This window comes from Larimichthys crocea, chromosome X, assembly GCF_000972845.2.
Source record: "Larimichthys crocea isolate SSNF chromosome X, L_crocea_2.0, whole genome shotgun sequence".
NCBI lineage: Eukaryota > Metazoa > Chordata > Actinopteri > Sciaenidae > Larimichthys > Larimichthys crocea.
The window spans coordinates 12,731,951-12,759,434 of NC_040020.1; the positions used below are offsets into that span (position 1 = coordinate 12,731,951).

Consider the following 27,484-nt stretch of genomic DNA (forward strand, 5'->3'; position numbering starts at 1 on the left):
CAACCATGTATTTTGTAATTATTGTCACACAGCTGATAAATGTAGTTGACGCTGCTGAGCGTAGTTAGATTTTGGTCACATTTGAACACTTGTAGCTCTGACACATTGACGGATGAAGCCACTGAAGGGAAGCATGTATACACTGTGTACTTACATGATAGAAATAGATCTAAAGGTAATATGACATCATTTAATACCAGGTGGAATACATTTGTGTGGGTGAATATGCTTTTTTTCCTTTGTTATAAGGGAACTATAAACATACTGCATTCTGTAAAGGGCATGTGTGTCTTTTAGTAAAGTTGGTGCACTAGTCGGTGAGAGACGGATTAAAAAATGCTGCTGATGGTGCAGCAGAGGCTCAGATAACCTGACTTTTAGCTCCTGGTGTGAGTCAAGCTTCAAAAATGCAGGATCCATGGCGCCCTGGTAGCTCAGCTGATGGAGCATGCGCCCTTTGTATCAAGGCTGAGTCCTCACTGCAGCTGTTCAGGTTCAGTTTCAGTCTGGGCTCTTTGTGTCACGATATCCCCTCTCTCTTCTTTGTATTTCCTCTCCAGCTCTCTCTATCTAATCAAGTAGAAAATGCCAAAAAAAACCTCCTACAAATCCCATAATGCAACTGCAAAACAGGCTTTTCTATAAAAATCTGTCATCTCCATGCAAGCCCGAGATGACTGAAGACATTATCAGAGGTTATTTTTAAAGACTTTAGAGATGACGTTAAACAGCTGTTCTCACAAGCTGAGTAGTACTCCTTTCTGATCTTTTACTGCACACTGACGATCAGAACAAGTGAGAAAGATGTACAGTAAAGAAAAAGTAAAGCTTTATCTTCTTTTATCCCCATTTCCCTGTTTCTTTACAGCTCTTCTCACCTCGAAACAACCCCCACTTCCTCCTCTGTGCAGCACATCCCTCTGCAATCTGGCTGTGAAGTTGAGCTATAAGACAAGCTTCAAGCTGTGCTGCTAGGCATCCTGGTGCTCCACGCACAGAGTCCTGCTGATTCTTTATCATACAGGGTTGTTAAATGCTTTCCCCCTGCTGATCTAGGTCTTGAACGAGGTAAAACAAGCTTGTCTCTTGTCGTAAAGATCTTGATTTCACTCCAGGCGCAGCTCTAAAGTGCAAAAAAAACAATTCTGTCATTGTGGTGCAGCGAGGTGTGTCCTAGTGTGTAAGCTGATGAAGTGGTACATGTATGCATGTGTGCATGTAATTAATACTTGTATAAATATTTTTTTCAGCTTAGACAGTGCGTCTTCTTTATCCTTTCCAAAGTTACTACAGTCAACATCTTTGAGCACCCGTGTCTCTTTTCTGTTGTTTTTACAGAGGTCAGGTCAGGAGAACGAGGAGCAAAGGGCCACGGCCTCTTTAACTCTAGGTCTCCATGTCAAACCCCTGTGGTACATCTGCTGCCTTCCGCACCAGCCTGCCACACACACACGCATCCACCTGCCAACTATCACACTTTGTGTTCAGGCATTTACTCCACTCCCTGTGTCACAACGTACCTGCAGAGCTGTAAAGGTTGTCAGTGAGGGTCTCCTAGGATGCCATTTTCAGTTTACTCACTTTATACCTGATACTGCTAAGGCATTCAGCAACATGTGTGGGTCCCAAAGAAGAATGAGAATATGAACTTCATATTCATATTTTATGGATCAAATCTAATCAAATCAAATAAATTTTATTTGTATAGCCCAAAGTCACAAAGTACATTTGCCTCAGAGGGCTTTACAATCTGTACAGGGAGTGACACCCTCTGTCCTTAGACCCTCGGTTCGAGTGAGGAAAAACTTGCCCACAAAAACCCTTTAACAGGGAAAAAATGTGGAAGAAACCTCAGGAAGAGCCACAGAGGAGGGATCCCTCTCCCAGGACGGACAGACGTGCAATGGATGTCACGTGTACAGGACAAATCAACACAAACATATTGTACAATTACAATAACTGACAAAATGACAATGAATCACAATGAATGATAAAAATGATTACAGCAACAGATATGGTGGTAATAATGACAGTAATAATATATGTAGTGGATGTCGTGCAGGATCACAGCAGCAGCCACGATCCATGAGAACCTGGACCTGAACCTGGATCCAAGTCGCTTTAATTGTTTATTTGCATTCGCAGGGCTTTCTTGTTGACAGCCCAGCAGGTACAGTCTGTATGTCTACTGTTATCTGCATATATTCTGATACAAAAGGAATATCAATGCTGCATTATGATGATTATGATGATGTTGTCCTGCGATGAGCCATCATTTAACAATATGCTGAGAGGAGTCACAGTACACTTTCTAAAAGATACCACTCCAGTGAAAGTAAAGAAGCAGACAACGTTTGGGAAATAAAAGTCTGTTCTCGAGAAGAAGAGTTACACGATGTGTTTAGTTTTAATGAACTCACACTGAAGCTCCCATCGGTCTCCATGTTTGTGATCTTAAAGAAAATCAGAGCACATAAATCACTATGCAGTGAACACTGAAGAGAGGGCTACATAATTCTTTACGATAACTCTCACTTAATAACACTTGCTTGTGTTGTAATATGAGACATAACTTACTGTTTCACATAGTGTTTAGTTAAGATTATCATATTCAAGGTTTTGACGACAAGGTTTGATGGAGAATTTTATTTAAAACTCAAGACAGCTTGCAAGCAGCAGCAGTAATTCTTCAGGTTCAGAGCACACAAACCATGATGAAGCATGCTGCTGCATAAATCCATCAGGACGCAAGTGGATTAGAGTGAAACATCGTCTTACAGAGGTCATTATATTAGACTCTGTGTTATGCAAAGTTACCGATCTATCATGCTGCTCTGGCGTCCAGAGCTAAATGACACTGATATCTTCACAGTGGCTGTCTGTGTCTTCACACATTGAAAACTTAAAACTAAGAATTCACTACCATGAGGAAACTTTCAAGCTACAGAAGAGTTAAAAACAAAAACTTGGTCGACCTGCACATCTCTGTGTGTCACTTAAAGTTCTTTTTCACTCCTCAGCCGCTTCTCCTCTACCTTACTCTCATTATATTCTGATTTTCCTTCTTCTTTTTAGCCTCATCTCCTTCACCCTCTAATGACATGGTAAAAGCAGAGCTTGTCTCATTTATATCATAAATTGCGGCGCACCATGTAATCTTTACCAGATATACTGCAGGAGCCCATGAGGTCAAAACACAGACGCGTTGGCTGCTGCTTTAAGTTGGAGACAAATTAAAGTTATTTTTCCATTGAGGTGCAGAGAGACAGGTCTACCATTCATTCACAAATGTTAGCTAAAACTGAGTTTGGAGAAACTTCTATAAAGATATCGACATGTCTGAGTCTTAAGAAGATAAGACGTTTTTTGTTTTTTGGTGTAAGATGACTTTTAAAACTAGCTGATGCACCTTGTCTGAGCAAAACTAAATATCAGCGAGAGATGCACTACTACAATGTGAGAACAAAACAAAAAAAAACACAAAATAAACTACACCAAAACCCTGAAAATGCTGTGTGATTCATTACAGGCGAGAAAATAATTAGAGTCAACAAGATTTCATTTAATCTATTTAATCCAGTTTGACCTTCAGTGTTCAGTAGACCAATGAAAACTGTTATAGAAACTGTTGCTGCTGGATGATGAAGTAAGTTAGTTTCCTTGTTGTCATGTATTTTGTAACAATGTATGTTTTCATCCTAAACTATCTGGTTTGTCTTTGAGACATGCCCAAAACTTGACTTTCAGGACATCAGGCCTGTGTCATATATTTACTGACAGGGTGAATGTGGGGGAGACAGTCTCTGATTTCATAGTTGTGGAAGGACAGTGTTATAATCCTTCTCTTGTAATACTGAGATGCCACTGCAGTCAGTCACATATTCACACTCACAGTCACCAATTAACCTAATCAGGAACCTTTGTGCTCTGAGGCGACAGTGCTAACTACTGTGCCACCATGCCACCCCAGTCTGCACTTATACTTTGCAAAAAAAAAAAGTTACACACCCATCCATCCGTTATCTGTAACTGCGTATCCTCATCAGGGTCAGGGTGGGGCTGGAGCCTAACCCAGCTGGGTACACCCCAGGCCCCAGGCTGACCTATAGTCTGTCCACAAAACAGCCTTGACAGCCTGTTGTAGTTAAACACGGTCATATATTTTACATCTGACTGATTTGTCTAAATTTCACGTGTGGTTGATCGGAAAAGATAAAACATTAAAACACTGTAAAGTGCAAAAATGAATGTCAGAGATTACAAAATGTTTTCCACTGAAGATATTTAATAACATTATGTAACTGTGGGTGCATAGTGCATACTTACTTCAGTGTGCTTCAACTCAGCAATAAGTGACTATATCAGAGACAGAGGACGAGGTCCATTCAGCCTGTTTATAAGTCACTTCTCTCCTCTCACAGTCTCACATTTCTCCTCCACATTTTTTATTTTATTTATTATTGTTTACTGATCAAATCAGTGAATAGATGTATGTGAGGGGTAAACACCACAACAGCAGCTGCATTTAAACTTTAAAGCAGAGGGAGTATGTGAAGGGCGCTAGGACCCTGAAGACCAGCAGGAGGGTGTCGATAGCAGTATGCTAGCAGAGGCTAGTGTTGTGAGGAGGATTCATGAACTACATTTACCACGTTTAATACTCAAATTGAGGTAAGAACCAACCACGCTCCTAACCGAGCTACATTTACACATGTAACGCAACACGGCAGCGGTGTCAGTAGTTACACCCTGGGATTAAACAGCGAGATAAATCACAGGTCAGACAAGCGTCCGCTAGCTAGCGTTAGCCGCGGAGGTTTTAACACATTTCCGTTTGATGATTTAATATCTGATGATAAACTTAACGCACGCCGAGTGTCGACTGGACAGCAGCTGCGATCGTGACCACGTTGTTGTTAGTGGTTGACTCCCGAGTTAAACCTGAGGTTTAGTTAGCGAAGGGTGGCTAACGAGTTAGCAGCCCATCCCAACTTGTGATTAGCCAACGTTAGCATGTGTTAGCATGTCCTGTGCCGTCAAATGTCAGCAGAGAAAGACACGGTGTTTATCCAAACGTCACCTGTAACAGGTTGTTCTGCTGACCTATTCATTGTTATTCAGCGTCATGACTCAAATGTGTCACTTGGTCATCCAGATGTGGAGAGACAGACACAGCTGCTGCTGCTACAACAGCCACGGCCTCCAACAGGTGACTGCAGTGACAGGCTGCTGTGCTGTCAGCCATCAATGGACTGATACTACCAACAGATAGACCTGCAAGGATTCAATCAAGGATTCAATCAATTGCCAAATATTTTGATAAATGATCACGTTCTTAAGAACAATTGTCCAAAACTATGATTTCATCTTCTCAGATGGCAATAAAAATCTCCTCTAATGGCAGTAAACTGAATATACACTCACTGGCCACTTGATTAATTCAACGTTTATGAAGCGTATAATAATATTTTAGATTAGTTGACCGTGTCAGGGAGGTTAAAAGAAAGAAAAAGAGGTTGTAGATTATGGTGGTGTTGCACTGGACTGGATTATATTGAAATGTGTTTCCAATATTAAGGCCTCCTCATGCATCTAAATGTGGTGGCCAAAATATTAGAAACACTTCTCAGTAATGTTGGACAGTACCGCTCGATACCACTGCAAACCGGGACCTCAGTGATGAGCATATGGTTAAATGAGTACATCATTATATTTATTTATTATTATAGGCGAACATAAATTGTGAAGAAATAGAGATCGATTAGTTGAGAAAATGACAATGGAAATCATCCTTAGTCGCAGCTGTACCGTACTCCTCCGTGACGTAGAACTTTATCCAGAAACTTCTCTTGTGTTTAACTTAAATATAGAATCTGATCCAACTTATACTTTACAAGTCTTGGTGATTTTTCTTGAACTCTTGATCACGTTGTAGCTCACTGTGTCTCTTTCCTCAGACTTAGTCATGTCTCAGGTGGAGAAGAAGGCAGGCCTGCTAAGGAGGACGTCGTCCTCTAAGAAACCCTTGAAGGAGAAGGTGGTGCTGATGTATGATGAGATTTTTGCAGTGAGTATCGAAACGGGAGAATGTCAGTGATGATATATATTGTCCTAAAATGTTATAATATGTATCTTATCTTTAGCTTATTTTTATTCTTTTGTGCAGTGCTGTTACACTGTATAGTGCTCTTAATGCTGAGCCAACACAGTTCATTGTGTTGTTGACCCTGTGTTAACTTACACATGACAAATAAACCTGAAACCTGAAGCTTGGAAGGTAAAGAGAAATTTTAAAAAATGTGGTCAAGTTTAAACAAAGTGCCAACTTGTTTTTTTATTTAATTTTATTTTTTTTTTATTTAGAAAGAAGATCCAGCCAAAAACAACCCTCGCTTCTGGGATGAGCTGTTTCTGATGAAGGTAAAGTCAAAGAGTCAAAAAAAAAACATCACAGTGCCAAAAAAGGCGCTCTGCGTACAAGAGAAACTCTCGCTGTATTGTTTGTTTTGGTGTCAAACCACTGAAGGTATCATATGTATACAGACTGTGCAAAGATCTGTTTGCACATTAATTAAAGGGTCCTACGTTTGTGCAGAAAATGCATGTTGTTCATGTTTTAGAGCATGAAAAAATATGTTGCACAGAAAAATAATTCTGATGTCTGATATCTCACGTTCAGCTTCATAACTGTGTTGTGTTTGTGGTCAGAGTCAGTACGCTGTGTGCAGAGAAAAAGAGGAAGTAGTGGTGTGCACAAATCAGAGTTTTGGTTTTCGCTGTGTAATTCATTTCACTTTCATAACCGCAAATTTATTTTGTAGTGATGTAGCTGAAATACGCAGCGACACGTGATGTTTGGTTTAAAATCATGTATGTTTCTTCACTTCTCTCCCTCTATAACGAGCTGAGATGATGTTTGAATGTGTATGAGCCATGCAAGTATACATTTAATATTCGCGACTCTAAAAACCGATACAAACTTTGGTTGGAATAGTTTGACCAATGTACGAGATGTAAGCTTTTAATATTAGTGGAGGAGGCAACCTTCACAAGTCATCAAGGGAATAAAGCACATCCAAGATGAGAAGACTGTGAGAGGTTGTTTACCAGTCAAGGTGTTTTTTAACTAGACAAAAACCACGAGTGTGCAACCAACCAGAGAACTGTAGCTAAAGCTTTGCATAGCACTTAAAATGTATTTGCTACTGTGTCATTGGCTGCTGAGATACTTCGAATTCATCATCATTGTAAACAAAGTGCTTGCGATCGTTGTAATAACTGCTTGTGATTTCAGACCATGTTTCACACAGTGGTGATTCAGAAAATCCACCCTAATATTTTAATAGTAGATGCCATCGTTTCCTATCCAAACTTGCAGTTATGTTGAAGTGGTCACTGAAATATTTAGACTAGAAATTCAACATAAAGATGAGGATAAATATCAAGAGAAAATGTGTAACATGTAACTTGGTCCAGACTGAAATATCCCAACAACTGTTGAATGGATTGACATAAAAATGTATACAGACATTCGTGGTTTCGTCTCAAGTGTTACAAGTGCATGTCAGCCTCCTTGAATGTTTTTGACATCTTACACTGCTGCATTTTTTGCGGACATTCATCTAGAAATGAGAGTAAAGTGGAGTACAGTGTACTAAACTGTATAGTACACAAACACAACTGTATAATACAGTTCTGTTTGTGTATTTACAGACTGTGAATGGTCAAGTTTATTATGGGACTTTTAAAAGTCATGGAAACGGGAATGTGTGGGAACCCTGAGATCAGCCCATAGCCTAGGACTGTCAAAATTGTCCAGGTGGTCTAACTTGCATAGACTCTTTTCTTCACTCATGTTTCAGGTGAACCTAGAATACCTGGAGTCCAAGTTGGAGAGTGTAGATGGGGAGGAGGTTCAGCGGATCCAGGACAACATCAATTCTCTGTTCCACCACTGTGTTCAGGCTCTGGGAGAGGAGCACCAGATCAAAGTGGTCAATGCACTGCAGGTAACTAAAGCTCAGGAGGATAGGTTTTCACAGACAGTCCCTGTTAGAAGCATCTGAAACATGCGGATGACACCGTAACTGTAATCAAATTGTCATGGAAGTTTTGTGTCGTCACTATTGTGCCAATAAGACTTACACTGGAATCCATCTGCCTCTCTCCACAGACTCTCTGTGCACTTTTCCGAGGGGTTCACCAGAAGAACAAGTCCACGTCCGGTTTTGACATCATAAATATGCTCATGGGGTTCGACAAGGCCGAGCAAAGGATGAAGGTGTGTGGTCAATACATTGAGAGGGAGAACAAAGAAATGGGCGAAAATAAATGATTTGTGTTAATTCATGTTATGTCTGCAGGATCTGATGGAGAGACTGGACAGCCTTCTTTGTGGGGACGGCTCAGAGAGTCTGAAGAGTCTTTGTCTCAAACTACTGCTTTGTCTGGTGACGGTGAGAAAGCGCGTATTAATTCTAATGCGATGGGCTTTGGGGAATGCTTGCTGCGCGGTTAGAAACATCACAAATATGTGAAAAATGTGTCCACAGGTAACAGACAACATTAGTCAGAACACCATACTGGAATATGTGATGATCAACAGCATCTTTGAAGCCATTTTACAAGTAAGAGATGAACAGTAGACTGTTTGACAGAAGACATTTATTTTATTTTGAAACTGTCTTCCTGATTTGCTCATCTTTCCTCAGATTCTGTCAGATGTGTCCAGTAGAGGGCAGCATGGTTATGATGCTGTGGTCCTCCTGGCCCTTCTGGTCAACTACAGGAAATATGAGGTGTGTACTTGTTTTGATGTGATACAATGTAGCCAAAAGCTCCTGAGATCAGTCCCGCTTTCCTTCACTGCTTGTCTTGTCCAACATGATGCATCCATACAATAGAAGACACTCCTGAAGTCTCTTTTAGTACAGTATGTGTTCGTACGTGTGTGACGCCTGTAGTATTTTTCAATTCTGAGTCGCACCACGCTGTGGAAACGTGAGGGATTAAAAAGAGTGTAAGACTATAATTGGCCTCTTTTTTAATTAGTTTTTTTTTTCCACAAAAGAAATGTCACAAATTAAAATTATTGTAGCGTGAGGAGCTCACACTTTAGCAGGATATTTGTGCAGGATAAAGCTGAACACAGCAGATGCAAATAAAATCTTTGAGTTGGGCTGTGTGGTATATCAAAGAGACACTTCTAGATTTTGATGACCGAAAAGCAAACACGCTCTCTCAAATGACTTCCCTCTCCAGAGACAGTAAAGGGGGAGGTGAAAGAATAAGTGAGGATTTGGATCATATCTAAGCAAAGCGGGCCAAAATATAAGGAACTTGCTTTGTGTAAATACACTGTACTTATATCTTATATCTAATAATAACACCTTTTTTAGTCTTCCGACCACTTAAAGCACTTTTACACGACATATGTCATTCACACATTCATACACTGATGGCTGCCATGCAACTGCAGTTCGGGAGCGGATCACATACACATACATTCACATACGTGTAGTCCAAAATACTAAAATGAAGCTGTAGCATTCTGGATTTTAGGTGCGGCGGCAGCTTGCGATCCAGAATCACTCAGGACTTTGCCTCCCTGTCTGTTTCCAAGAAAGTTGATCTACATACATTAATATAATATAATATTATAATATGAATTATTTATATGTTATGTATTTGCATCAAATATTTAACAACTTCTAATTTCACTGATTTTCTCTGTTAGTCTGTGAATCCATACATTGTGAAGCTCTCCATTGTGGACGATGAGCCAACATTAGATGTAAGTACGCCGTCTGTTTCTTCTTAACTGCAGAATAATAAATAGCTGGTGTGATGTAGGTGTTGTTCACCTTCACATCAGACAGATCTTCAGAGGTTTGACTGACACGCTGGATGCTTTCTTTTCCTAGGGAATGGGCATGGTTGTCCACCAAGCTCTGACAGAATATAACAGGTGAGATCTTAAAAGTGTCCACATGTCAAAAACACATTTTTAACGATGATGTGCCGAGGCTGCTGGCGTCATCAGTTTAGTTTGATGTCTCCCACAAATGTTCTATTTCTATTCTCCTGGAAAAAAAAAAACGCACACCCTTTAATACTTGTAGTTATTTATACCTGACAGTTTTCTTTGGCAGTTGGTAATGTTTTTTTTTTGGACGGGGCAAGGTTTGGAAATTAAAATTCTGTTTGTGAAGGAGGAGGTCTGATCTGTCTCCGAGCGTCGACAGACACATCAAAGTGATGGATGACGGCTCCGTGCAGTTCATTGTTTTTGTGTATCAACTGAATGCCCCTTAGATAATAAATTGCAGGGAGGAGAAGGAGATGTTAGGTAAGTGTGTGTTCGTTTACAAGCGCTGTGTTTAAGTGGAAACGTATATCTCTACCTCTGCTGCTGGGTGGCTCTACCTGTCCTCACTTTATTTCTCCACCTTTTCATGACTTCCTACTTTCTGTTCATCTTCTCTTTTCCCTTTTAGGCAGTACAAAGACAAAGAAGAGGAGAACCAGGGCGGGTTCTTCTCTACCCTCACGAGTATGGTAGGATCTTATTCTTACTTCAGACTTTTACAGTAGATCCATTTAAATTGACAGTTTTCAGGAAGTTTGATCTACGGCTTCATAGCTTGATCCTTCTTCCGTCCACAGGTGGGCAGCATGTTTATCGCAGATGCTGATGAAAAACTCTCTGTACAGTAAGTGCCAAGTGATCGTCAGTCAACCTTAATCGTGTTGTTCAGTGACAGGATCCATTACCGCTGCAGGGTTTTCTGTTCATCCTCTGTTTTCCTCTGTTTCATTGTGTAAAAGGTTCAAAAGTTTTAATGGGCATATTTGCTGTAACAGTATAAACAGTAATCAAACAGTATGATGTTATTGAACAGAGCTCTGCGCATGTAGTTTCCAGCAGCATGTATATATAAAGTACAGGTTTTTAGCAACTTCGTGTTTATCAAGTTAATCAGTAAAATGTGATTTCTTGGCTAAAGTTTTTGACATCTATGTTGTACATTTACGTACACTGTTCCAGCATTTAAGTATTATACGTAATACCACAGTGGGCAATATAACATCAAATTTAAAATGCAGGTGCTAAAGGCTCAAGAGAAGCCCTTGTCATGTGTTGAGGAGTAGAAACAGTTTCGACTCTCATGAAATCAAGGCTCCTTGTTTGTTCCTAATAGTTTCAGTTGAACGCTGTCTTGGTCCTGTTTAGTTTTTACTGAAAAAATTGGGAGACGATATTAAAAACGCAGCCAATTATTTGCATCTATGAACAAGGCTTAGTGTTGTTTTACGTCTTTAATGTCAACTCGTTTATCAGTATTAAAATTCAACTAAAAGAAATTTGGAAAATGATGTATTAGTGGTTGCACACACTGCGCAGTAGTTAATGAGACAGAAAATGGAAAAAAGTGATCTGCTGATGCGTGAAGTGGTTGTTAATAAACTTTAAACACCAGACTGCCCCGCTGCTTGTTTCTTGAGCGTGACTGGGTCAAAGCCTGCAGCTTTTTCCTGGCCAGTCTAAAAATGTGATGTGAAGATTTGACTTGATAAATGAATGTCTGACTCTGACAACTAACGTCTTTTTCTTCTCAAGGACAAATGAGGCAATTCTGCTGGCACTCTATGAGGCTGTGCACCTTAACCGCAACTTCATCACTGTATTAGCACAGGTAAGACTTTCACCTGTTATTAAAAACTTAAGAGAGCCCCAAATGGAGTTCAATTTCCCCTCACAGATTTTTATTGTGTAGAAGCCTCCAAACCTGCCCACCTTCACAGTCACCCAAAAGAAAGTTGATCAGGAGCAGCTGGAGGAAATATGGTGGAAATATGTTTTTGGCCCAGAAAAGCTCTGTGGCTCTGCATGGTCAGAAAACCACAATAGGACAAATGATCAGTTTTAAGACATGAAATGCATTTTATGATGAGTCAGGAATATCCAAATATTTGTCAAACTTCTTACTTCTTTTGTTCTTAAAAATCATCAGTCCTTGTTCTCCACCTCTCTTCCTGTTGCTGTGAACCATTGACAAAAGTCACCGTATAATCTTCTGCCAGTCATCTGTGATGTGATTTGACTTCTAATGATGAATAAAACTAGAAGACAGTGGTTAGAATAGAGGAGGAGAGAGAGACTCCTCTATTTGCAGCATTTGATCTGATGAGATGAGATACAGTGACACTATCCTGCTATTGGTGGAGATATTTTCATTTCTCCACCTTCATTCAGAAGCCTTCATTTAAAAAAAAAAAAAGAAACTCCGTAAGGGCACTTTAAATTCAGTGTTTCAGCCAGCCTGACTCATGCACTAAATGGTTAGGATGGGTCAAACACACTGAGGATGGAAGCCACTTAACAGTGTTTCTGCACTAACTTCCGCTCAGGGCCACTAAGCCGCTGTGCTCCATTATGCAGCGCTATAATTAGTGACACATCTCAACAGAAATTAGCAGCGATAGTTAATGTGCCAACTTATAGAAGTGTTTACACAGAAGTAAACACTCTTCCAGTCTCCACTCAAAGGCATCCTGTTTCCTTCTCTCAGTCTTAATGTGCCCAGCTTGTACTGTTGCACTTTTCTGTACACTGTAGGAGGGCCGCCTAGTCACCATTAATGACATTCACACGCGTTTTTGGTCTTTCAACAGAGTCACCCTGAGATCGACATTGCAACCACACCTACCACCCCGACTCCAACCACACCGACAACACCGCTTGGCACAACGCCGCCCTCCCTAGACAGTGAGTCATACACTTTTCAGTCATACATGTCGACTGCTGCTGTCTGTAACACTTTGATTTCTGAAGAGAGGTTTTCAGGTCTGTATCAGGGTCGACTTCTCGCTGTCTTCCTGTCAGTTTTTGGAGATACAAATTCAATTAGCCTCAAAATACTGGCTTCTGTATTCAGCTATAGTGTTTTCCACCTCTAAGGACACCTGAGCTTTAACCTTGGCTTGTCGGTGTGTTTGTATTACTCACCTTTAAAACAGACGTGAACTAAACTGAAAATATCGATCCCGTCAAAACACCGGAAGGTCAGAAAATTGAGTCAAATGATCGAGGTTCTTTGCTTCTTCGCCTCAGTTCTTAACATCTTAACAGTTTTTACATACATTTTTCAAAGCTCTCCCTCTCACTCACTTCTGCCTTGAGCAGACACATTCAGACATACAGAGGCACACACGCACCAGCACGCACCGCACACCAGCAGCCTTTTTCAAATATTCAGTGGATTTTAAAAGTCACCTGATAGAAGAGTGATGCTCATGTGCAATAAACGGCAACCCTGTGTGTTTATTCCATCTTAATATTTAGATCATTACATCCCACATATTACCTCCTTAAACTTGAGTCCATGAGTGTCACTTCAGGTTTCATGTAAGCTGAATGTTTTAGCTTCAAAGTCAGGTCATTTAGCATGCACACATGCTGTAACTGTTAAAAGGTGCATGTTTCTATCTCTGGCTAGCTCTCCATCCATTGCTTCAACCTTAAGTGCCCCTTTCTGTATAAAATATTAACCTCCAGCTTCAAATACAGATGAATGTTTCACATGCAGCGCGCCCGTGTCATGGGAGCTTCAGCACTTAGAGAACCTCCCGAGTCAGACCAAAAATAAGTTTGCACACGTGTCTGCAGTCATGTCAGGGATATACATTATCCTTCCCCAGCAGAGCCCCCTGTGATGATCTGTTTCTTGGCAGTTGTGAAATCTTCCTTTTGGGCCTGCAGTGATCTGAGGAAGAATGGAGGGGGGGTTGGAGGAGGAAGATTGAAATGACCGGCTCATCATTTATCCATGAAACAAGATGTATGTTTCAGTGAGCAGAGATTTTTAAATGGACGAGGATGCTTGTCTAGACGAGCTACAGTAGCTACAGTAATGGGACGTCGCTTTTTTGTAATGCCTGAATGAGCACTCCTGAAGGCCGACAGCTCTTTTTATTCCTGCTTTCAGACAGTTTTAGTTTAAGCTCATATTTTTAATTGTTGTTCATGGAATAACTGAACCAGAACTGACTACATAATTATTTAGACATATACAGTATCTCCCTGTTCTCCATAATAATCAGAAAGAATGGAGCGATTATGTTTGATTCACGTTTTATTCATACATCCGCTGTGTAGTGATGAACAACCCAGAACTGCCTCTGGATCCCAACCTGCAGACGAGCAACCTTCTCATCACCTTCCTCAAGTACGCCTCCATTGTAATGCAGGATACTAAAGGTAAACTGAGACCTTCGTGCCCTCTTCCTATTTGTCTCTGTCACTCCACCTTCCTATAATTCTTCATTCTTATACTTTTTCTTCTCCATCTTTGTCCTGAAGTGTCTTCACTACGTGAGGACACTTCAGGACAAAGGACTTAGACGCGAGCGGCAAATAAATGCTGTTCTCTCGAGTCTCACGATCGTTATCACACTTTATAACATCCATTCATCGTTTCAGTTACTCTCCTCTTAAAACACCAGAGATAGAGAAACACTTTCTTTCTACCTCTTACGAGTATTTGTGTTTCCAGATGAGCATCGACTCAACAGTGCCAGACTGTGCCTAATCATCCTCACCTGCATAGCCGAGGTAGGTGCCAGCCACACTGCTGCAACGCTTGTGCTCACCACAGATTGTCTTTGTTCTGACTTTGCGTGCTGTGTGTGTGTGTGTGTGTGTGTGTGTGTGTGTGTGTGTGATAGGACCAGTACGCTGATGCCTTTCTTCATGATGACAACATGAACTTCAGAGTCAATCTCCACAGAATGGTGAGTTTCAGACATCATGATGATGAACAAAGTAAAAAAAAGTTCAAATTGTATTTATTCGGGACAGCATTACATTTTATGAGGTATTTTTCTCTCCAAAGAAATACAAGTTGATATTAACTTATATGAAGTGTTTAACTTTAAGTACATGTGCTGCAGTTTTTCAGGTCTTCCTGTACATATCTCATACACATACTTGTAAAAAGCAGATTAGATCAGATCTTAAATCAGAGAGAAATCAATGAGGTTTCTTTAATCCCAAACCATGATGACGATAACTAGGTTTCCTGCTGATGTTATCCATCTCTAGCATGTAAAGTACAATGTATTTCTGTTTATTTGAATCCTGAATTATTTTTCAGCCCATGAGGCACAGAAAAAAAGCGGTGGACAAGAACATCCCTTCACGGCCGCTGGTGTGTGCTGTTCTAGGTATGAGGAACAAACCACGACTGTTTTTTATTATTAACTCAAACTGGCAGTGACACTGTTTGACATTTTTGAAGACTAGTTCATTCCTTACAAACTTTGTATTTAAAATACCTGCAAAGGAAGGCAAGACAGATGTTTATCTTGTATATGTTGTCAAAGATTTCTGAATTCATGCTGTCCTGTGGGCGCAATGTGATCTTATTTATTGGCATTACTTGGTTGGAGGTGTTTTTCCCAGCATGTTTAATGGCACTTTTTTTTTCTGGGCACCTTTATTTGTTTTTGCTTTACTCTGTTTCCTTTATTGGTGCGTTATTGTGGCCGGTGATACTTTATGTTAAGGATTTGTGTAATGTAACCCTCTCTCTTTGTTCCCTTCTTACCCTAACCCTATTTTTCTTCTCTGTGTCTGGTCCCCTTTGTCTAGATCTGATGGTGGAGTTTATTGTCACTCATATGATGAAGGATTTCCCCATGGATTTATACTTGTGAGAGCACATCACACACGCACATGTTTTCTTTTACACTCATCCACTAACCAACTGCATCACCACAATTTTTTGTGTGTATCCTGTGCAGGCGCTGTGTGCAGATCATCCACAAACTTCTGTGCTACCAGAAGAAGTGCAGAATCAGGTTACATTACACGTGGAGAGAGCTCTGGTCAGGTAGGGATACCAAACCTCTCTCTCATTTTTTTTTCTAAATCAGTGATAGGATAGGCAGGAACTTTTCTTATGGGGACCTTATGAGAAATTCAAAAGGAACCAGTGCATGAACTTCAGGGGCAGATTAGTCAAACACAAAAATCACAGCAACTACAGTGTGTGTACCGCTTCATTCACAAAACAAGGCAGTACTCAAGTATCACAATGAGTTGATGAGTTAAATGTTAAAAACAAAGTTATGATTTGCTGTTGGCGTCTCAACAAGATGATCAACATGGGTAAACCAGAGAGAAAGAGCTGTGTCTGGTCAAGCGAGATGGACAATAATTAAGCAGTTATTAAAGACAGGGAAAATAAATGAGTGAAATAAAACATCATTTGCAAGTAACTGTGACAGTTTCATGCTAATTAAAGCTGTTGAAGGGCTCCGACTGTGAGTTAAACTACATTGTCTATGTCCTAAACCAGGAGCACTGCTTCTCAGTACAGCCTTTCATACCATACTTCCACACATCCTGTACAGTTGTAACTGTACCTTTTATGTCAAACCTGAAAATTAAAGTAAGAGATTATGTTGCCTTTTTTGTGGTTTCTCCTGATTTTTGTGCGCTTTGTAAACAAACTGCCTTAAATAAATGGTGTTATAAATGCGTCTGAGAAACTTTTTGAAATTAGGTTTCAGCACACCACATGCATAATTTAAATCTGAAAATGTTTTGATTTGTTTGGGCATCACCTTAAGAGTTTGGGTAAATAGGTACCGCTTCTGAAAAACAAAGCCAATTTCCTTCTGAAGTCATTGGGCCTGTTGTTTTGGAAATGTATTGTATCATTGAGATTGGATAATGAGTCTCCAAAGAAAGCACGATCCATCCATGGTGGCCTTGTTTTCAGCCTGGTCACTCACTATAAACACACAAATAGGATAACATTTCAGCTTGTAATGGCCCCATCGCACTGTGTCTCATTAGAATACAAATTCCTCTAATCGGACCCATGATCAGCTTAATTCCCTGAATGACACCGACCCTCTCCTCCTGGTGGTGATAAAAGCATACCATGAAATAAGACTGGAGAGAGAAAAAAATGAGGCAAATTAAAGCAATAAATGTGTTTATCTTTTTCCGGCGTGTTGTTCTGCCAGCTTGTGTTGGAGCTTGTTAAAAGCTTATTTTGGTTCTTCTTATAGGTTTTGTTTTCCTCTATAAAAGCTTGTGAAGGGCTTGATTTGGTGTTGAAAGCCCCCCCACCACCTCCTGTGTTTTCATTATCTACCTTAATAAAGATGCACACAAAGGAAAGCAGACTGCTGCCACATGCCTCTGCTGGTAGACGACTATCAACACTCCAGATTATTTCATTAATGTGTGCATGTCTCGCTCTGCACAGCTCTCATCAACCTGCTGAAGTTCCTGCTGTCAAATGAGACCACGCTCCTGGCCAAGCACAACATATTTCATCTGGCTTTACTGGTGAGAAACACACACGCTCACCAAACATGCCGACAGCACCATGACAGAGTACAACCCACAATGGAAATTAGCTCACAGGGATGTCTGTCTGCTGCCAGATGCTGTATCAGTGGTCTTGCTTGTAGTCCAGCTGTGTGTATGACTCTAATCACACACGAGAGTCTAAACTCTACTCCTTTATTAGTTTGTCAGAGGATAAAGAGGCCAAACAGGCTGCGTATGCAGAAACTGATGCAGTGTAAATTTGATTTCCCTTCAGAAAACCCTATTTTTAGTTTGTTTATCTTCTCTCACTTCTCTCGTTGTGTTCTTTTTGTTTGCGAGGGAACTAATGTACGTCTCCTTCTCCAGGTAGTGAATCTGTTCAACATGTTCATAACATACGGAGACACGTTCCTGCCCACCTCCAACAGCTACGACGAGCTGTACTATGAAATCGTACGAATGCACCAGGTCTTCGACAACCTCTACTGTATGGGTATGTAGCAGGGACTCAAATAAGGGGCTGTCGAGAACAAATAAAAGCTGGGTATAAAAGAAAACATTGAGTGAGGTTGAATTAGCCCTACTACAAATGTCACATAGTAAATCCAGTGTAATGTAGATTTCATGGCATACTCATCACTCTGCTGCTTTCTGTTTCTCTGCACAAAAGATTCATTCACCGTTGAACTCTGTCATCAAAACTTCCCACAAAGTGTCGTAACCTTTACTTTTATTGCTAATTAGTGATTTAGCAATTAGGAAATGAAAGCAGTATATCTGCAGCAGAGTGACGAGTGTGACATGACTCTGTTTTGATAATCGATTTAATCCTTGAAGTCGTTTCTGGTTCCTCTGGTTCCAGCTTTTCCACTGCAAGGATGTGCAGCTTTTTTCACAGTTTTATGTAATTTTTATATGATAATAATAATAATAGTAATCATTGAGCCCGTTAAGCGACCATAGAAATTGTTAGTTAGCTCTGTAAATCTGACTGTTGAACAGATCGCGTGGCTCTATGTCCGCATTCAGTTCTGTCATTCTTTGCCTTCCAGTTTTGAGAGTATCAACCAACACGGGGCAGTGGAAGGAGCCAGCCAGCAAAGTTACACATGCCCTTGTCAATGTTAGGTAAACACACACACACACACTCACACTCTCTCTCTTTCACACTCATACATGCAGAAAGGTCAAAATAAGTGGGTGACGTTATATCTTTGCCTTCCTTCACCTCCTCCCTCGGCTCCCCTGTTTGATCATTTTTAAGCCTTAATCTCCTTCACCCCAACCCCACTCCCGTCCACACATACACACACTGTAGTTGCTCTCTCCTCCACCATTTCTGCCACGTAATCTCCCTGGCCTACTCCATCTTCTCTGAGGAGATGATCCTCTTGAGGTCACCCTGGCTTGGACGGCACCCGTAAAAGACGAATACTCCCTGAGGATACACTCGCTCAACTGGGCTCCCGATGGAGCACACTGCTCTGTTTTGAATAGGCATTTACAAGGGTTGAAGGGAAGGCAGTGGAGGAAGAAGATTGAAAGTAATATAGAGCAATATTTGAAAGAATAGATGAATAAATGAATGAAGGCAGAGGGGTATAAAGAACCCACAGAGACTGTGTTGAAATTAACCCAAATGAAGGCATCAATTCCATTTTAGCCCCATCAGTTCATTCCTCCGTATGCTGGCTTCCCACATGGAAATGACAACAGAATTACCACTACGGACAATTCTCTGCATTTTTGTCACTATAATTTATTTGATATATGACGTACTCTAAGCCGGTACAAAATAAGCCATTTTATCTCACAGCTGCGCTTATTGCATCAACTTAAGTTTGAGCTCTAAAGCAATTTATTTCATAGAGATATATGCTAATGCTGGAAAAGATCGCTTCTGAATTTACATCTAAAATCTCCCGCTGGGCTCAAACAATATGAAAGAGGCAGTGAGATGGAATTGAATAGGAGTGAATGGAAATGAGTTTTGGTGTTAAACAGCTGGTCTCGTGTTTTTTAAGAAGTTTGCTTGTCAAATATCTTGTCAAAATTGCAAACCTTGAATATAATTATATTGTTTGTTTGCACCTAAACAAGAAGTAGCCACACAGATGTCTTTTCCAGACAGACACAGACACATTACAATTATTGAGAGCTGGCTGCACCACATACCCTTTCTTACTCTTGGTTTGAAGCTGTTTTTCTTGGACCTTTAGTTCCAATTCATGGAAACCTTAATGACACAGCGCAGAATAATTACATCCACACTAAAACATCTAATTCTCACTTACAGATTGTTGTTTCTGTTGTCAGACAGCAGAACGAGTATAAAATAAGGATGTGATTGCAGCTCAAATACCGCCGGCTAATCAGACAGACATTCGTAGGCTGCTGGGCCGCAGTGCTGATCATTATTTCATGACAGCGGCATTGTCTGACAAATAAACATAAATGCAGGATTATAACAGTTGTGCTGTAAAAGTTGAAGGCCACAGGAGATTGTCTATTTACTGCAAACACACACTCTGGCTGTGCAGATGTTTACCCCCTGGACATAATTAGATGATGTAATTAAAAGAGCTTCAGTCGAACCTTAAACAAAGTAAAATTATGCAGAATATATGAATGAAATATGGGGAGTCTCTTCATTGGTACACACAGATCTGCTGTTTTTGTTTGCTGCAGCTTTTGGTCTCCAAGTGTGAAAGTTTTATTGCCATTTTCCAAAATGAAAATGCTCTTAGAAACAGGGATACGGCACTCAGTGTGGTTGATTAGAGGAAAAGATGTACTTTTGAAGATGTCCAATGTCTTAATTTGGACATACTCTTGAACAGTTGTGGCAACAGCAACATAAGCCTTTACTGCACAAAGTGAGGTTTGTTAAGGATGTTGTTCCCAGTTTGTTGTGGCTTCACTTTAACCCCATCCAACACCTTACCTTATGAACACCAATTGTGAGCTTGTATGGCTGGATAGGAAAAAAATCCTTGCAACCAGGTTCCAGTCTTCCCGAAAGAAGCAGCAGTTAATGCTCATAGCTTTAGAATAATCTGTAATTATTCATTCTGCTTCATTCATCAAGTGTTTGTGTTTTTGCATTTTAAGGGCCATCATCAACCATTTTAACCCCAAGATTGAGTCGTACGCTGCTGTGAACCACATCTCCCAGCTGTCTGAAGAACAGGTAAACGCACTTTTTCTCTTTTTACCCTCCCACTAAAAGTTACATGTAAATAAAACCGAACTTCAGCAACATCTTTTGGGTGGAACACCACTGAAAATTCACTCTTGTCATTTCAAAAGTAAATCTTTTTTTCTTTTTTTTAGTACACAGTGGAAAACACACAGTACTTTAAGCAGCTTGAAAATGGGTTTGCTGAATTTTATTTTGAAAAAATGTTGATTCACCAAGTAGTAGTTACAGCTGTGTGTCAGAGACTCTGACATTACTTATAAAGGAGGAGGAGCTCTTACACATCACTGAACTTGAAACTCATCATGGCTGAGTCACTGCACACAGTTCATGCAGGTACGAGGACCATGTTCACAACAAATATGAAGCTTTTTATGCCATACATGACAGATGGTGACATACACATTTTAGCTGCTGTCACTTCTGGACACACTGAAATGGCTACAACTATCATAATGTTCTCCTACGCACAAAACATACACAGTATCCACACAATAAAAGTCCCACAAACACATAACCACGGAGTGAAAACTGAGTCAGGAAGCAACTGTCTGAAACGCTGAGTTATTCCTTCACCATTAATGGAGAAACTTGAGTCTGGAAGGAGGCTGAACTTTACCGATGCAAGCAATGTGAGCTCCATTAAAGACTTTATCATTTATGTTGAATCAGGGAGGATATGAAAACAGCCGGAAGAGTCCTTCTTTTTTTTAAAACGCTGATAAAAGGGTGATTGATTTGGTCATTATACTCCCCAATTACTTCTCTGCTTTTATCTGCTAGATTGATTCACAACAAAAAGGAAAGGCAGAAGTTGGCTTTGGTAGTAGTAGTAGCCAGTGGTTTTATTATTTATACATTACACCTACAATAACTGATTTTTTGGTCTTGTGTTGTAATAAAAAAAAATAAGTTGTGCACACAAGTTGACATGACAATCTGGTTAGCAAACACTTGCCTATTTACACATCCAGCATACACATGGTAACATTAAACTGGAGTTGTGTTTCTTTGCGAATATAAGTCCAGTATTCTCTTTTAGCTCTGTTTTTGGTCCCCACCAACTCCGAGGGGAATATTTGGCTCTTTCGCTGCTAAATGCTCCACTAGGTTCACCAGCTAGTTCCTAGTATCTGCTTGTCTGCTGTTTGGTGCTGAGCAGGTAGTGTTTAGAACATCAAAAACAGCCAAAGCGGACGATTTGAGAGCAGAAAAGTTGTTAGCTGGACAGCTAAACAACGAATTAAAACTGAGAGCTGCAGGTTCAGGTGAAAATTCTCTGTAGGTTCAGTACTACAAGCCCTTTGACATTGTCACATTGTTTTTATTATAAAAGATATAGATGCTTTAGGATATTCCGATATATAGATACACATTTGGAGGTGGGATTCCAGTCTTATTTCTACAGATGTATCTCAGTCTGAACACTTAAAACTGAATTCAAAGTGTCTTTTGAGTCACTCACAACACATGATCTCTATGATGTCGAATTCTAAGTGATGGATGTACATCAGAGAGACTAAGCAGAATTGTTCAGCTACAAGCAGATCGGTATGAGGGACGGCACAGAGAACAACAGTCTGTGGACAGACGCTGAAATAAATTGATCTGATCGCTTACAAATATGGACAGCTTGACTTAAAGATCTGATTTGATCATAAATCTGATTTGCCTGCAGTCTTTGTGAAGATTTCTATCTGAGGCAATGTGCATTAAACTTCAAGTTTGAAGTGTTCTGTGATCTATACATAACGGGAAAATACTCTTATTGGCATATTGATATCGATTTGAACTGTGTTTCACAGCCCTCACCACAACCCATCACATCCCAGCTTTGCCAGCTGGCTCAGACATGCTTCTGTCCATGGAGACGGACAAACGCGTAGACAGTAGGCAGTGTTTTAAATGAAGTGATCTTCAGCGAGAGTCTGTCTACTTCCCGTCCAAACCATCTGACACAACCTTTTCATACACTCCTCTCTGTATAATTATTATTTTGGATGCTGCTATTATTCAGCCCTTAAACACCCTATTTTAAATAGTTTGCATACTTTGTTTACTGTGGTTACATTATGTAGGAAAATACAGATATCGGATCATGACAGAGCAGTCAGTGTGTTCTCTCAGACCGGGGCCAAAACTGTTTGGGACAGTACGTCATTGAAATTTAAATTTTGTTCTTCTCTCCATCCAACAGTCTTTTATGATTAGAAATGATGAGATACAGTCCTTTTGGGATGTTCCAGGGTTTAGGGCATAGATCAGGAGCCGCAATATCCTGAGTGTGTCCCCAGCTGGGGATCTTTTGTTTCACCACATTCCCCATTTCTCTCTCCCTCCCCTCATTTGCTGTCATCTCTGCTCCTGTCTGCTTCTTAAGAACTTTTTTAGCTCTTTTTGGGGCATTATTCAAATTAGACAATGTACTTAGTCTGGGAATTCATAAAATGTAGGTCAGATCAGAGAAGGAAAAAAAGGCATTAGAGAATTGAGACAGTGAGAGCTTTGATGTGAACAAAAGACGTTTCTTCTTACCTCAGGCTGAACAAAATAATGCTCACAGCACAAAAGGTAAAGACTTGTATAAATTCATTTAAAAAAAAAAAAATCCCACTGATGAATTTGAATGTAACCAGATGCTGCTCATCTGTGGACTCTGTATTATGGCGCAAAGAAAGCAAGAAGAGATAATGTGTTGAACTTTGGTCCACCTAAAGGACAGTCAGATTCATTTTTCTCCGTTCTCTCCGTCTCCTCTTGTTTTTTTTAATGAAGTGCGAAACCTTACATTTCCTTCCCTCTGTTGTTTGATATACACAGTGACACAGTAACCACATGCAGTCATCCACGTGTAGCGGCTTCACTCCCCACAGTGACACTATATGATGGATGGCCTCCAGGAACACACAGCATTAAAACGAGCTGCTTTCCGTCTGTCTGTCTCTGTCTCTCACACACAATACACTATTACAGTCACACACGTGTATGTGCTTCAAGATAACCACAATCACAATCACAACACAGTCATGTCTACTTAGTGATGCAGAGAGCTGAGTGGTGTTTAAAGTGGTAAAGGTTACATGCCCTCTGTTCTGTCTTTTGGCTTTTACTTTACTTTCCCCTCAATTTTTCATTTTATTACTCTTCTTTCTCTCCATTTTACCCTCCTCCGTCCATGTTTTCCGTCCTTTCCGCTCGCCACCTAAATGCCCATTAGCTGAGGTTTCCATTCAAACCTGCCCTACACATTTCCACAGAGCGAGGACGGTGATGAAGAGCTGTGAGGGAGAAGGAGGCAGAGAGATGTGGATATGAATTTTTCATCAGTGTACCATCAGAGGTTTGAAATAAAAACAACAGCACTTTTCCCCCCCCTGAGCAGGGCTGCAGATTTATTAGAAGAAAAAAAGAGGAATGCTTTCCTTCTCCTCACCCTGTGTTAATAAATTTTAACATGATGATTCAGCTGTACAGTAGATATACTGCCGGGGCTAATGCAGAATAAGTACGTGTTGTGTGTGCATAAGCTGAAAAAGTCCTACTTGTAGATCAACATCTGTGTGTTGGTCTGGATAAAAGCTGAAGTGCGTTTGTGTGTTTGTAGAGCTTCTCTGGGAAGCGTGACGAAATGCAGCTCGTGGATCTCATTGTGAATGTTGCATGCTGTGTTGAGTGTCGCTGCAAACATCAATAAAATAATGGAAAGGTCTGATTCGGGGCTATTTCACGGCTGAATGGCAGGGGTGGAAGTGTGAAGAATTTGTGCATAATTATCTCTCATTTCAACTCACCTTCTTTTCTCAGCTGGACCCACTCAACTGTATTTGCTAGGTGGTATTTCAACTCTAACCTTTTGAAATGAGTCCTGAATATGAATAATCTTATTGTGAAAGTCTGTAAGGCAAACTAATTCTCATTGATACAGTAACTCGTTACAGATTTCAAGGCCAGTCTTGTAACCTAAAAATAAGATTTAGTTAAACAGCTAATGCTAGATAAGCCCAACAGAGTTCTAGATATTGGTGCACAATGACCAGTCGCGTCTCTGCTAATAGTTGGTGACTGGAGATGACTGGAGGAAGCACGTGATGAGACAGTACTGCAACCTGCCACAAGATCCCTCATGAATATAAATATATTTCTCTGTTTGTTACCCTGTTAGGTGTTGGAGGTGGTACGGTCCAACTATGACACACTGACGCTCAAACTGCAGGATGGTTTGGACCAGTTTGAGAGATACTCTGAGCAGCCCAAAGAAGCTGCTTTCTTCAAGGAGCTGGTAAGAGAGAGAGAGAGAGAGATGAGATAGAGGGAGCGATGTATTGTGGGTGTTGAGCATTTAACTAGCAAAAACTGAACCCACCCTTCGCTGCAGTGTGGCTTCACATAGTCACGCTCACCGTGCTGCAAATTAGAGCATAAGGACCCAACTTTTTTTGAAAGGAGTAAATCTTTTTCACTCAGATTTAATGTCCTTACACACCTACAAGTGGTTGGATTTCCTGCTGCAACATGAAACAGAGCTGAGGAAATGCTTCCTGTAATATAAAGAGAACGGAAAATAGCTGCTGAATGTGCCTCTCAGTTTGAAAAAACTGTTTGACTACAGTGTCTGTAGTTTGAGTAGATAATGATATTTTTAAAACTGTATTTTCACCTCAGTACTTTTGTATTTTTGATAATTGGTGCACCTCTTTCTTTACCTTTTCTTTGAAATGAAAACACAAATTCTAGACTTAATTTTACAAAACAGTATAAATAAACATGTAAAGTTTATATGCCTGCCCGCATGGTCATTTGCTGTTTCCCTGCTCTTCTGCCCTAAAACAACAGATTAAAGGCTTATTTTTTTGTTAAAGATGTATTCCACTGATTAAATCTTGTTGAATGGTCACAGCCCAAGCAGCACAGACTGTGATATTGTGACTTATAGTTCCTAATATGGGATATTTCCATATCCTACACTTCCCATAATGCAACTTAATAGAGTTTGCCTACCATCTCTACCTGATAAAACCACATCTATCAAACTGTACAATCCACTAAATTCTTGGTGTGCTGCGGTCGCCAGAGCCGTTTGCGGCCCTTGTAGTCAAAGTTTGTAACCCCACAGGAAGTGTCACACTGCATTTCAGAAGCGTCCTCATTGATGCGATTTTCAAAATAAAACACCCGGTGCTAACTTCTGATCATAAGAACATCCAAAAGGGAAACAATTTACCTACGTAGCGTACTTACTCATAGTAAGAAGAAGCACATAAACCTGGGAAATGACCAAATGGAGCAAGTTAAAGTCAGATGGGCAAAACACACTTCTGAAATGCTCCTGACCAAAACAGCATCACAGCCACAACTTGACAGAGATGCGCCTGGTGGGGTTCTTGAGCTTCAGAAGCTTCATCCTTTCTGTGTAAATGAGTTTATAGAAACATATGATGAGGTAATAAATCTCTCCCCATCTGTCTATCTGTCTACAGGTGCGCTCCATCAGTCTAAATGTGAGGAAGAATGTCTCTCTGAACACGCTGAGTCAGGACGTCCTGCTCAAAGAGTTTTCCACCATCTCCTGAGAAACACACACCTACACACACACCCAGCCTCCTCCTCCCCTCTGACGGACATACCTTAATACATTTTGTGCGCGTGGACATGTACACATACTTTCTCATACTGTACAGTGCAGACACCAAACCAGTACAATCCTTGTTCTTTCCATGATTTGTCTTCATTCCTCATGATCTGTCCTTCCATGTGACGACAAACCTCCCACAGACACACCGACAGGCTGGATGCACCTTAAAGAAAGACCTGAAAACTCTCCAGACTTTGTCCCCTTTTGTTGCCGTTGACATGTGTGCGTGATAACTTCAAGGAAGTGTCCGTGTTGCACCGCTTCCTTGTGTGCAATCTGCAGTATTGGCTGGACTGTTAACTGAGTCGTGAAAGTTTGGATTTAAGATAGTGTATTGTATTGTTTTTAACCCGGATGTTCAGCTCCACCTTTTCCTTCACTGATAATGATGTACGTAGCTTCTGCTGTCAAACTGATCACATGTTTTATGATTTATCTCTCTGGTAATTATTTCAGAAGATTTAGACTTTGAGTGAAATATTATGTCCTCCCTAACAGAATTGGTGACCCTTGAGCCTTTTTTTTTATTTTAGTTTGAATCAGACAGTAAGTCCTCTTTACGATGTTCAAAACAAATTTACGAGTATTTTGTATTTCCATGTTTGCAAAGAGGCAGGACATCTTGAGCAGTAATTGAGTTGAGAATGAAGTGATTTTTAGAAGTGACTTTTTATTGTGGTTGCAAACACCTGCTTTTGAACAAAGCCATGACTAACATTCAATACTGTATGTCGCACAAGTCATTTCTCCATTAGTTGAACAAATGAATCTGAATGTGTTGATGGTTAGTGTAGAGGGACATCTGAGTGTTTATTGCTGGTGTATCTCTGGCACATGAAGTCAATTTAGAGAAAGAAAACAAACGTTCAAACTTTGGAACTTGTCCTGGCTCTTTCTCACTCAGAACATGATTTATTGTTAATTTTTGGACTGGAAGCAGATCTGAATTATGCAATTTCTTCAAGTGTAGGGTTTTGTTTCTTTCATCTCTAACTCCTGTAGGTATATTTATGTTTCTTTTTTAAATAAAGTTTGGTTTCCTACTACTTAACTAGTGCTTCCTATTTGATTGAAACCATAGGAAAACACACTCCTTTCTACCAACCAACCTCATCAGCACACACACACACACACACACACCGTCCTCTGCTGACACTGCCGACTGAGTCTGATACATTGGGCGTCAGTGGAGGACTTGATTTCTTATCCCCTCCTGCCGCAGAAGTGAAAGATGACTTTTCATTCTGTGAATATGGTCTCTGATAACAAATGCTTTTCTCTTGGATCATTTTTTTTGTTTATC

The 27,484-nt window shown here is 40.4% G+C and overlaps 1 protein-coding gene across 1 annotated transcript; it reads left to right on the forward strand.

Annotated features, from left to right (window-relative positions):
• Positions 1-4,523: 4,523 nt before the first annotated feature.
• On the forward strand, positions 4,524-27,232 carry armh3 (armadillo like helical domain containing 3). The gene is made up of 26 exons (XM_019260202.2): positions 4,524-4,671; positions 5,958-6,067; positions 6,364-6,420; positions 7,863-8,009; positions 8,174-8,281; positions 8,364-8,456; positions 8,553-8,627; positions 8,712-8,798; positions 9,737-9,793; positions 9,924-9,967; positions 10,497-10,557; positions 10,666-10,712; positions 11,621-11,696; positions 12,676-12,769; positions 14,159-14,260; positions 14,556-14,614; positions 14,728-14,793; positions 15,156-15,225; positions 15,653-15,713; positions 15,805-15,893; positions 17,283-17,365; positions 17,717-17,843; positions 18,403-18,478; positions 20,462-20,540; positions 24,712-24,828; positions 26,027-27,232. Exons 2-26 carry the CDS (start codon positions 5,966-5,968, stop codon positions 26,117-26,119), a joined length of 2,070 nt encoding a protein of 689 aa, XP_019115747.1. The 5' UTR covers positions 4,524-4,671; positions 5,958-5,965; the 3' UTR covers positions 26,120-27,232.
• Positions 27,233-27,484: the final 252 nt, after the last annotated feature.

Bases quoted from the DNA above. Each gene is read 5' to 3' on its own strand.
- armh3 (XM_019260202.2), top strand. From the start codon at position 5,966: ATGTCTCAGGTGGAGAAGAAGGCAGGCCTGCTAAGGAGGACGTCGTCC. The intron at 12,770-14,158 runs GTGAGTCATACA...TCCGCTGTGTAG, and splicing joins AACGCCGCCCTCCCTAGACA to TGATGAACAACCCAGAACTG. The intron at 14,261-14,555 runs GTAAACTGAGAC...TTGTGTTTCCAG, and splicing joins TGTAATGCAGGATACTAAAG to ATGAGCATCGACTCAACAGT.